Source organism: Myotis yumanensis, unplaced genomic scaffold (assembly GCF_028538775.1).
Source record: "Myotis yumanensis isolate MYYU_CA2020_CCGP unplaced genomic scaffold, mMyoYum1.0.hap1 SCAF_1, whole genome shotgun sequence".
Classification (NCBI taxonomy): Eukaryota; Metazoa; Chordata; class Mammalia; order Chiroptera; family Vespertilionidae; genus Myotis; species Myotis yumanensis.
The window spans coordinates 32,387,715-32,400,242 of NW_027223752.1; the positions used below are offsets into that span (position 1 = coordinate 32,387,715).

Consider the following 12,528-nt stretch of genomic DNA (forward strand, 5'->3'; position numbering starts at 1 on the left):
TCCACCCGGTTCCCACCCCACCCTCTGTCCTTACCCCCCCCACACACTGTCCTCATCCATAGGTGCACGATTTTTGTCCAGTCTCTTCCCGCACCCCCAACACCCCTTACCCCTACGAGAATAGTCAGTCCACTCCCTTTCTATGCCCCTGATCCTATTATAATCACCAGTTTATTCTGTTCATCAGATTATTTATTCACTTGATTTTTAGATTCACTTGTTGATAGATGTGTATTTGTTGTTCATAATTTGTATCTTTACCTTTTTCTTCTTCTTCCTCTTCTTAAAGGATACCTTTCAGCATTTCATATAATACTGGTTTGGTGGTGATGAACTCCTTTAGCTTTTTCTTATCTGTGAAGCTCTTTATCTGACCTTCAATTCTGAATGATAGCTTTGCTGGGTAATCTAGGTTGTAGGTTCTTGCTATTCATCACTTTGAATAATTCTTGCCACTCCCTTCTGACCTGCAAAGTTTCTGTTGAGAAATCAGCTGACAGTTGTATGGGTACTCCTTTGTAGGTAACTGACTTTCTTTCTCTTGCTGCTTTTAAGATTCTCTCTTTGTCTTTTGCTCTTGGCACTTTAATTATGATGTGTCTTGGTGTGGTCCTCTTTGGATTCCTTTTGTTTGGGGTTCTCTGAGCTTCCTGGACTTGTAAGTCTATTTCTTTCACCAGGTAGGGGAAGTTTTCTGTCATTATTTCTTCAAATAAGTTTTCAATATCTTGCTCTCTCTCTTCTTCTGGCACCCCCATAATTCGAATGTTGGTACGCTTGAAATTGTCCCAGAGGCTCCTTACACTATCTTCATATTTTTGGATTCTTTTTTTTGTTTGTTTTTCCGGTTGGGTGTTTTTTGCTTCTTCGTATTTCAAATCTTTGACTGGATTCTTGCAATCCTCTAGTCTGCTGTTGGATCTCTGTATAATAATCTTTATTTCAGTCAGTGTATGCTTAATTTCTAGTTAGTCCTTTTTCATATCCTCGAGGATCTCACTAGATTTCTTAAGGGTCTCACTAAATTTATCGGCGGTTTCTAGAAAATTCTCGAAAAACCTTAAAAGTGTGGTTTTGAACTCTATATTCAGTAGTTTGCTTTCCTTTATTTCTGTCATTTGTGACCTGTTTCTTTGTCTCCGCATTTTTTATGCTTCCCTGTGTTGATAGAGTGGTTTTCTGTGCTAGGTGTCCTATAGGGCCCAGTGGCTAAGCCTCCCCAATTACCTGAGGTGGACACTCTTGATGCACCCCATTGGGGGCTGTGTGCACAGTCTTGATGTAGTTAAGCCTTGATTGTTGTAGGTATCACTGGGAGGAATTGACCTCCAGGCCAATTGGCTGTGAGAATCAGCTGTGTCTACAGTGGGAGAACTTCTGTGCTGGAGACACCCTTACCAGGCAAGACTTGCTTCAGTGGGCTTTGGTGCTCACTGAGTCTGACCCCTGAGTGTGTCCCTTATGGATCTGAGGAGTTGTAATCTGGATGGTCCCACTCTGACCACTGGGTACACTGGCTCTTGGATCTCTAAGGAGGTGCTAATTTGGCCTCTGTCTGAGGCTACTCAGCAGGATCTATGGAGAGATCTGCAGATTCCTCTTCTTTGTTTGGGGTTTGGAGGTGCACAGATGAGGCCCAGCTGTGAAGCAATGCAAGCTGCTGTGGGGCCTTGGGCCTTCTTTTGGAAGTTCTGGGTCTCTCTGACCCAGCTGCAGTTTGTTAGGTAATTTTCAGATTGCAAAGGGCCAGGCCTTTCATATGCAAAAGCCTCTGTGCACAGCTTGGGTGGGGCGGGGTCTCAGGGAATCAACAGGGCGGAGCAAACAGCTATGGCAGATCCTCAGTCTTACCCTAAGAGGCCCCGGGTCTCAGTGTCCCAGTAATTGCTGCAAGCACCTCTGAGAGAAAGCTGCCCTCGAGTTCTGACTGATGCCAGACAGTCCAGTTTCTCCCGGTATGAGTCTGGGTCCCCAGAGACTCGCCCGGAACTGGAGTTCAGAGCAGTTGGGAGCTTGAGACTCTCTCCCGATTAAAAAAGACAACCGTGTCCTCAGTTGCCAGCCCTTTCCACGTGCACCTCCGTACCTCTGCACTTTACTTCAGCACCTCCTCTGAGTCTCAGTGTGCTTTTCTCTTTCCTTCCAGTTGCAGAATTTCTACTCAGCCAGCCTTCCTGTGGTTCTGGATGATGTCAGTTTTGTCTTTTAGTTATATTTTTGAAGTGGTTGTGCGAGGCAGCAATTTCTGGTGTTTACCTATGGCCACCATCTTGGTTTTTTTCCCTGAGTTACTTTTTTGATGGTAAGAATGGACCAGTACAGATTCTTATACAATTTTACGTCATTTTCCCTTATTAAAAAAAGCACACATTTTGTAAAAGGTCTGTAGTGTTATCATTGCAACCTGCACACTAGCGTTTATTTCATTCTCTTCCAGGATCAAACTGGTGATCAAGATTACATAATGCTCAATTTTGGTAAAGGCCTAGGAAATTTGCTTTGAGAATGTAAAGTCAAGATTGCTATAGAAAACTTCCAGTTCTCGAAGGAAGATAACATCTTCAAACAACTGAGGAATTTCCTCTCTATAGTAATTTACAAACTGAAAAAAAGTTTGACGAAAAGCACTGGCCTATCTAATTACTAGAGTGTAATTAACGACAGAAGTATGAATGTTTGTTATTTCTCTAAATAACAGGTCATGCATGGGGCCAACAGGACTGTGTATTTAAGACACGGAAGAAAAGTCAGGGTGTCAAGTGGCAAGCACGAACCCTGCCTCGTGGACTGGCCTTCCACCTCTTTTTGAGTCATTTTATACTTTATCCGAAATCAGAATGAATAATAGCAACTACAAATGTTTTAACTTCTTTTCTCCTAATCAATTTTTTTATACCCTTCTGTGGTAGGACATAGTGCCTCTGGTGGAAGCAGAAACAAAGACCTTTCTATTCCCCCTAAGCTTTGAGTTAAAATATTTCAAATAGAAGCCTTAAAGCAGATTGTGTTGCCCCACATGGCCAGGAAAATTAAAGGAAAGGGTAGGGACTGGAAAGAGAAGTCACAGACATACACAGAGGGTGCATCAATGATGTCTGTGAAGAACAATTTAGAGAAGGAAGAAGGAATTTCATTTTGTGGAAAGTTGGCTTTGTAGCACTGATATTTATACTTAACTAAAATAAAAGCAACCTACAAAAAGTTTGACTCATTACAGCTTCAAACCTAAATATAAGAAACACAGCCAAAGTGTTACTTGATGATACTATTTAACTTTCATCTGTTAACAGAAAAGAGGAAACCAAGAGAATTAAAAAGAAGGGTGTTACTGAAATACTCACTTTGAACTTCATATTGGTTGTACTCCACTGTCTTCAGCAGAGGGTGAGAGAAACAGTGCCACGGTAGCTGTTTTCTAACTTGAGGCAGCACGTAATGGGTTACAAAACCCACGAAGCCAACCAGTGCGTACAACACATACTTGAGAGCAGGCTAAAAGAATATGGTGGAGAAAATAAAAAGTGATTTTGAGACCCACAGGAGAACTTCCCATTTGTCAGTTCAACTTTCCATTTGATAATGAAGAACAGCAAAGTCAATTTTAGAATCTAAGATTTAAACATTTGTCTACAGTTAATATTTTTATATCATGTAGTTTTTCCAATTAAGTCAGCTATGAAAGTTAGTGGCTGTTTATGTATTACAAATATTTTAAATGTGTGGCATCACACTATCATATAAAGAGAGAAAGGCCTGGAGTGTACTGCTCGCTATTCTAAGAATGGTCTATGTGACTTGCAGAACATGGATTGATTACATTGTTTTAATTAGCAGAGATGAAGGACACGAGCTAAAAGAAACTTAAGTCTGAGTAACGAGCAGACTAGGATGAAAAAAAAGAACCTTTTTTGTGACTTCACGTGGTGCATCATTAGAAGACAGTTGTTATGTATGACTAAATTCACAAAAGAGGAAATCAAGTACATCACCTAAATGTTCAAACTGAAGTCACATATTTAGAAACTCTAGAACCTCTTGGACATGAAGAGCCCTCCATCTGAGCCCTGAAACCCACTAGACCTGACTCGGCTTGTGGTGTTCAAGAATGAGTAGTTCAAATTGGAAGAAAAGAAAAACAGACCAAAATGTTAAATAAAATTAAATAATATAACCTTTGCTTCTGGCCAAACGGAGTAATAGAGATTTACTCTCCCACATGACACAACCAAAACAGAATAAAATATGAACCAAATGGTCTGCAATACACTAGACCTAAGGAAATAAACAGTAAACCCGCAGAGAAAGGAAAGAGATGAGTCAGTGTCAGGGTTGCCCCAGTTTACTGCCTTGAGGGAGTTTCCTGGTTGCAGTGCAGGGAGGGAATCCACACAAAGCCTGGTACCCCAAAATGACAGAATGAAATTGGGAGTCTGGAGAGACTAAGACAGCTAGAGGTCACCACAACAGAGTGCGCACAAGAGAGAAAAATGAGAACATCTGCAGAGGTCCCCTTGAGTATTCAGGGGAATGAGCACAAGTGTGTGAGGAAACTCCATGAGAGCAGGGAAAGAATCAGAGGAAAGGGCTAGAGAGAACAGCACCCAGCACTCACACAGGGCCAGGAACTGCCTGTTCCCACAGCCAGACTGGAAAAGCTCTTGGGTCCACAGGACACTGAGCAGAGAGTCAAAGGGGTGCTGCCTCAAGGAGAGGGAGATTAGCTCTACACTAAAACCTACACTGGTTTCACTTAACAAATCTTAACATATTGCGGACGGATCACAGGAATTCTCACTTCATATTGCACAGTATTTTACAAAGTATCATACTTTAAAAAGATATTAGCTTGTAAGAACATGTAATAAATGACTTCAAAATGCAATGAGTTTTTAATTTTAAAGTGTGCCTTTAACATTTATGTAAAACATTTTTGTACTCGTTCAGTACAAACTTATCTGGCAACTGGGTAAAGCTAGCAATGTGTTAAAAGTAAGGGCTGAAAGGATCAAACTGTTAATAAGTAACTTAACTGCCGAAAAACAAAATTCAAGAAAAGTTCTAGAATATAAAAATATACAATACCAACAAGGTAAATTTTATAAAGCTTGGCATCCAATAAAAAATTACCAAACATGCAAAGAATCAGAAAACTATGGCCCATGAAGGGAAAAAAATTAATTACAGGCAATCCTCGGGTTACGTCAGCCTCGACATACGTCATTTTGTGGTTACATCGCCATCTCCCATTTACAGTATTTATAAAAAAAAAAAAAGTTCCGTCATTTTGACGTATGTACATATGTGCTTTATGTTTTTTATTATTTATTTACTAGTGGCCCGGTGCACGAAATTCGTGCGCGGGGGGGGGGGGGGGGGGGTCCCTCAGCCCGGCCTGCACCCTCTCCAATCTGGGACCCCTCAAAGGAGGTCCCACTGCCTAATCGCTCACCTGCCTGCCTGCCTGCCTGCCTGATTGCTCCTAACCACTCTGCCTGCTGGCCTGCTCACCCCCAACTGCCCCCCTGCTCACCCCCAACTGCCCCCCCCGCCAGCCTGATCACCCCCAACTGCCCCCCGTGTCAGTTTGCTTGCCCCCAACTGCACCCCCCTGCTGGCCTGCTCACCCCCACCTTCCCTCTCCACTGGCCTGCTCACCCCCAACTACCCCCCTGCTGACCTGCTCACTCCAAACTGCCCCCCCCCCACAGTCCTGATCACCCCCAACTGACCCCCACTGACAGCCTGCTCGCCCCCAACTGGCCCCCCTGCTGGTCTGCTCACCCCCAACTGCCCCCACCACTGGCCTGATCACCCACAACTGCCCTCCCCTCTTGGCCTCTAACCACCTCTACCTTGGCCCCGCCATCATGGCTTTGTTCAGAAGAACATCCGGAACGTCTCCTGAAAGGTCTCCCAGTCTAATTAGCATGTTACCCTTTTATTAGTATAGAGGCCTGGTGCACGGGTGGGGGCTGGCTGGTTTGCCCTGAAGGGTGTCCCAGATCAGGGTGGGGGGTTCCCTTGGGGTGTGGGGCGGCCTGGGCGAGGGGTCTGTGGTGGCTTGCAGGCCAGCCACACTCCCATGGGGTGAGGGTCCCTGTTGGGGGGGCGTGGCCATCCTGGATGAGGGGCTGATGGCTGTTTGCAGGCTGGCCATGCCCCCCACAGGGACCCTCACCCCATGGGGGCAGGCCAGCCTGGGTGAGGGGCTGAGGGCTATTTTCAGGCTGGCCACACCCCCTTCAGGGTGGGAGTCCCCGCTGGCGTGCCTGGCCAGCCTGGGTGAGAGGATGATGGCTGTTTGCAGGCTGGTCAAGCCCCCCAGTGGGAGCCCTCACCCCATGGGGGTGTGGCCAGCCTGGGTGAGGGGCTGAGGGCTGTTTTCAGGCTGGCCACAGCCCCCTCAGGGTGGGGGTCCCCAGTGGGGTGCCTGGCCAGCCTGGATGAGAGGCTGATGGCTGTTTGCAGGCTGGTCAAGCCCCCCAGTGGGGGCCCTCACCCCATGGGGGTGTGGCCAGCCTGGGTGAGGGGCTGAGGGCCGTTTTCAGGCTGGCCACACCCCCCAGGGACCCAGCCCCCCCGATCCCTCCTTGAGCAGAGGCCAGGGCGGGCGGGAAGCTTGGCTTTCTCCATCGCCGGGGTCAACCCAAGCCTCCTGCTCACTCCAGCTCTGTGGCCTTTTACTAGTGTAGATCACAAGTAAAGGTCAGGAATTGTTAACTTTCTTCTTTTTTTCAATCTTTTCCGATGTGAGGGGCAGAATTTGAGGCACAGTTTTTCTACAGTGTTTGGCTGAAGTAGAATTTGTTGTTAAAAACATTTTCTCTAGTTAAGCTGCTGATTTCTTGGCCGTTTGGCTAGAGAGAACAGGCTTTTGCTGTAGTTATTATTTTTTTTTTTAGCTTTTTCCCTTTATTGATTAAGATATTACAAATGTGTCCTTATCCCCCCCAATGTCAGGAATTATTAACTTTCTTTTAAAGTTTTTTTACTGTTTCACTTCATTACTGCTGTGTATGTGCTCCACGTGAGTGACGTAGGTGCTTATGTAGGTGGGTTCCGACTTACGGCGAAAATCGCGTGACGTGGCACCATAGGAACACATCTCTGACGTAACCCGAGGACCTACTGTAATCAAAACCAACCCATAAGTGACAGAAGTTAGATTAGGATAAAAGGACATTAAGAGAGTAAGAACTGAATTTCCTATGTTCAAAAAGATTAAGTTAGAGGCATGGGAAGAAAAAAGAAAAAGACTTAAATGTAAGATGAAAATTATAAATTCTGAGATGAAAAAATACACCAGATGGGATTAATCTGTATTCAAAATAAATACACACACAAAAAAGGACTAGAGCATCAGTGACCCATGGGACAACTTCACGAGGCCTAAGATGAAGTCATGAGATAGGGGTGGATGGCGGAAGGCGGGGGGCAGTTAGTCAACAGAGCAGAGAGAGGAGGACAGAAAAAACATTGGAAGTAACAGGCCAAAATTTTTCAAATTTGATGACAACTGACCACAGAGTCAATGTAACCCCAGTGAAGAAAACTATGTGAAACTACACCACAACCTAACTGACACCACTGAGGAACCAGGGATCCACACAAAAGAATGAAGAGCACTGAGAACAGGAGTGTATGGCTTACAGATTAGCAGAAACAAAACCTGAGGAGCCACACCCAAACCTAGACCAGAGATAGATGATGAGGTTCTAGACTTCCAGCTGTACTGGAAGAAGACTTTGGGGAATTCATATATTTCTATATTTATGAAAAAACATAATCATATCAGGAATGAACCCAAACAAAGTGATTTTCTCCCAACCAAAAGAGCTAAATGATTCCTTACCTGCAATACTGTAAACACTGTGCCTTACATGAATAGCAAAATACAGCACACCAATTACAATGCATACGACTAGGTCAGATTGTAAACGTTCACTCTGTGAAACAAAACAGAATTGTCAAAAACAAATTAAAGTATTTCCTTCATTTCCCAACTGGCAAACTGTTTAGGAAACAATTTTTCACCAATCCTATTTTTTTTTTTTTTAGCACTTCTAGCTATTTCTTAGCCACAAATCTTACTTAATTTCTTCCTATTTTGGTTTGACATTGCAATACCAAGGAAATTAAACTTACTCACCACACTATACAACATATCATGTCTTTTATAATGAAGCTGTGTATTACTTTCCCCCAATGGCTGTAAGTTTTATGAGAAAAGGAAATGAGATACTTAAATTACTGTATCATTTATAGGGCATATCCTTTTGGATAACAAAGTTATATTTTCATTAATCTTTTAAAATGTTGAAATCATGCAACATGTCCTATTTTACTTACTGGATTTTGGTTCTTTTAGTGGTTATAGCAAAAACCAGAAACCTCTTGATAGCTCTGGTTGTTGACTAATGCATAGGTTTACACTTTGAAGCAGATTCAGAAGTATTCTACATTACATTTAATGGTAAGTATCCTTTGCTAACATGGAAACTAAAGTCAGAAAAAAATTGCTTAAATTATATCTTGAGGCAGTTTTTTTTTTTTTAAATATATATATTTTTTATTGATTTTTTACAGAGAGGAAGGGAGAGGGATAGAGAGTTAGAAACATCGATGAGAGAGAGACATCATCGACCAGCTGCCTCCCTGCACATCTCCTACTGGGGGGTGTGCCCGAAACCAATGTACATGCCCTTGACCAGAATCGAACCCGGGACCTTTCAGTCCGCAGGGCCGACGCTCTATCCACTGAGCCAAACCGGTTTCGGCAGTTTTTTTTTTTTAAAGGAGGCAATTTATCTTTATTTATTTATTTTTTTAATTGATTTTTTACAGAGAGGAAGGGAGAGAGGCAGAGAGTTAGAAACATTGATCAGCCACCTCCTGCACATCTCCTACAGGGGATGTTCCCGCAACCAAGGTACATGCCCTTGACTGGAATCGAACCTGGGACCTTTCAGTCCGCAGGCCGACGCACTATCCACTGAGCCAAACCGGTTTCGGCTTGAGGCAGTTTTTTATTTCTGAAGTTCCCTAAAGAATATGTGAATAGCTCAAGTTCACTGAAGGCAAACATTGTGTTTAATTCAAGACCTATATAAAGTCAGTCACAGCCCTAGCTGGTTTGGCTCAGTGGATAGAGTGTCAGCCTGTGAACTGAAGGGTCCCAGGTTCAATTCTGGTCATGGGCACATGCCTGGGTTGTGGGCTCGATCCCCAGTGTGGGGCATGCAGGAGGCAACCCAATCAATGATTCTCTCTCATTGATGTTTCTATCTCTCTCTCCCTCTCCCTTCCTCTCTGAAATCAATAAAAATATATATTTAATAAATAAATAAATTATTTAAAGTCACAAATGAAAAAAATCTAAAATAACTTAGAAAAAGAATTTTATGTTTTGTTCCAGAAGGCAGATATGAATCTATAGATTTCATTTTTCAAATAAACACTAAAAGAATGCAGGCAACAAAATTCATTAAATTAGAAAAAAATTTTAATTACTATATTTACTTATGTATATAATGTCTAGGTTATTGTTCTCTCCTTCAACCAGGAAAATAAACACACACACTTTTCAGACTGCCCTTGAGAAATAAAACACACTAACAGACTAGCAAATGATTTACAAGAACACAGTTTTTATCAATACGATTGACAACAAACTCTAATTTATGTTAACATTCATCTTTCAAATGCCAGTTTAAACTGAACAGGATTAAGAATTCTATAAACAATGAAATGACTTAATTTCACCTGATCTAAAAATAAATGTTTGGCATGCTGTTCTATGTAGAAACCAAGTTTGAGGAATGAGCATTTCTTACATGTTAAAATTGTAATAAAAGCAATCAAAAATGTATAACTAATACATATAGCTATACATTTTACCCCAATTATTATTAAAGGCCTTCAAAAAGTGTTCATTATATAATATGATGAACTATCTAAAATTCAAGTATTTTAAGTGCTTTTAAAAAGTTTAAACTTACAATGGAGTTTCTAAGTTTTTCAGGCAGTGGATCTTTTACTTCAGACAGAGGGTCTTCTGGATTTTTCTCTTCTGTTTTTGGGAAAATCTTAGATTGCATCAAAGAGCTTTATATTTAAAAAAGAGAGAGAGAAAATAATTAATATAAAAATACATATATAACCTGAAAACCAGTACTTCCAGCGGCAAATAAAGTTCAAGATAAAAAACCAAGTGATCCAAGTATACTTAATCATTAGCAAATGATATATTCTAAAAAAAATTTAACATGCCATAACTAATCAGAAATGCCCATTTATTTAAATTTCTTCAATTCAATAAAAACTGATTTCACTTACAAAAGTACAGATGGATCACTGCTTTGTCGGCTGAGATGATAGGATATCGCCACTAACAAACCACAGAAAACAGAGAAAAGTACTGGAATATGCTGGCCATCCCAAGAATCCTGTTGGGGGGGTGAGGGGGGAGGGAGAAAATGTGACAGAATAATATACTTCTAATTTACAATACATCATATAATCCTGTATGTCAGTATTTTAGAGAAAGGTAACTAAGTTCAACAAAAACTTTTAAACTATATTATTAATTTCATTTTATTCCCAATAAATGTAGATTTATTACTTTCAGATGAGCTAGAATCTAGCTGCTAGATTATCTTCAGATTTCTTTTGGTACTAAAGCTCTATTTATACACCAGGAATGATACATTTGCTTCTGACGCATGCTGCTGTCAATCTCTTTCAGATTTAAAGTAAAATTAAGCTTACAGTAAACGATGTTCTCCATTTTGAAGAACAAAATAACTTGCTGTAGTAAACTTTTGATTATAATAGCAACAGAGTAGGAAAAGGCAACACATGAAATCACATTAGGCAACGAAAACATTAACATTTGCTGTGCTGCTTTCTTGATGCCTTTGTTCCTATGATATGCTTTACATATTCCAAAGTACTGAGCAGGCATTCAGTGTTGAACAAATAAACTGCATATGCTCAGAAATAAGTAACACAAAGGCTAGCTTTTAAGGGCCAACCAAACATGTGGAAGTGATATGTCTGCTCTGCTCACTGCAATCTCTGGATTCCACTAGCATGGTACGTGGCATAGAGTAGATAATTTTTTTAAAAAAAGCACAAAGGAAACATCCTCTTTTGGCATACTGCCTACCTTTTAAAAAAAACAGAAGAAAGAAAATGTTACACACACACACACACACACACACACACAAAATGGAATATTATTCCGCCTTAAACTGCCTTTTTAACTACAACTTCCAAATAATGACCCACTTAACAAAGCATGACTCAAAACAGATTTAAAACCTCTTTACTAGGAGACTTTACAGGTGCTCTTAGGAGAAGCGTGGATTTGGATCAACTGTCATTTGCAACAACATGGATGAAACTGGAGGGCATTGAGCCAGAGAAAGAAAGACAAATAGTACTGTATAGTATCATTTATATGTGGAATCTTTAAAAAAAAAGTTGAACTCATAGAAACAGAGAATAGAAAAGTGGTTTCCAGGGACTGGGAGATGGGGGAAATAGGGAGAGGTTAGTAAAAGAGTACAAACGCTGTTAGTTATAAGATGAATAAGGTCTAAGGAGCTAATACAGAATATGATGACTATAATTGATAACACTGTATTACATAACAGAAATTTGCTAAGCGAGTAGAACTACACAAAAAAGTTAGATGTGTGAGGTGATGGCTGAGTTAAATGGATGAGGGAAATCTTTTCACAATATATACACGTATAAAATCATCATGTTGTACACTTTAAATACCTTACAATTTTATTTATCAACTAGAGGCCCGGTGCACAAAATCTGTGCACAGTTGGAGCCCCTAGGCCTGGCCGGTGATCAGGGTCTATTGGGGCCATCTTGCCCAGTCCCGATTGGGACCGGGCCAGCCAGAGTCTGAGCTGCCAGCCAGGGCCTGCCAGATGAGGGGAGGGACTGGGGGAGGTTGGCTGTGGGAGCACACTGACCACAAGGGGGCAGCCCCTGTGTTGAGTGTGTCATAGTGACTGGTTGACCCGTCATTCCAGTCATTCTGGTCGTTTGGTCATAACAGTCACTTAGGCTTTTATATACAGTGGGGCCTTGACTTACGAGTGTCCCAACTAACGAGTTTTTTGAGATACCAGCTGCCTCTCGGCCGATTTTTTTTGCATTGAGTTGATAGAGTAATTTGAATTAACGAGCTCCTTAACGAGTTCGGTCTTGGAACGAATTAAACTCGTAAGTCAAGGCCCCACTGTATATAGATTATACTTCAATAAAGGTTGAAAACAAATAAATAGTATCTCTTGGAAATCATTCCATATTAGCATACAACAATCTGTTTTATTCTTTTTTATGATTGTATAGTATTCCATTGTATGGCTACACTATATTTAACCATTCACAAATAACAAATATTAGTTATTTCCAACTTTTTGCTGTTACAAACACTGCTCTAATAAAATCCTCGCACATAATCTTTGTTCATGTATATAACGAAATCTGCAGATTAGTTTTATT

The 12,528-nt window shown here is 41.3% G+C and overlaps 1 protein-coding gene across 1 annotated transcript in view; it reads right to left on the reverse strand.

Moving 5' to 3' along the window:
* Positions 1 to 12,528, reverse strand: part of PCNX1 (pecanex 1) — a 161,880-nt gene that overhangs the window by 47,173 nt on the left and 102,179 nt on the right. Inside the window, 5 exon segments of the mRNA XM_070417286.1 lie at positions 3,342 to 3,492; positions 7,853 to 7,876; positions 7,878 to 7,946; positions 9,999 to 10,104; positions 10,336 to 10,445. Coding sequence (XP_070273387.1) covers positions 3,342 to 3,492; positions 7,853 to 7,876; positions 7,878 to 7,946; positions 9,999 to 10,104; positions 10,336 to 10,445 — 460 coding nt within the window.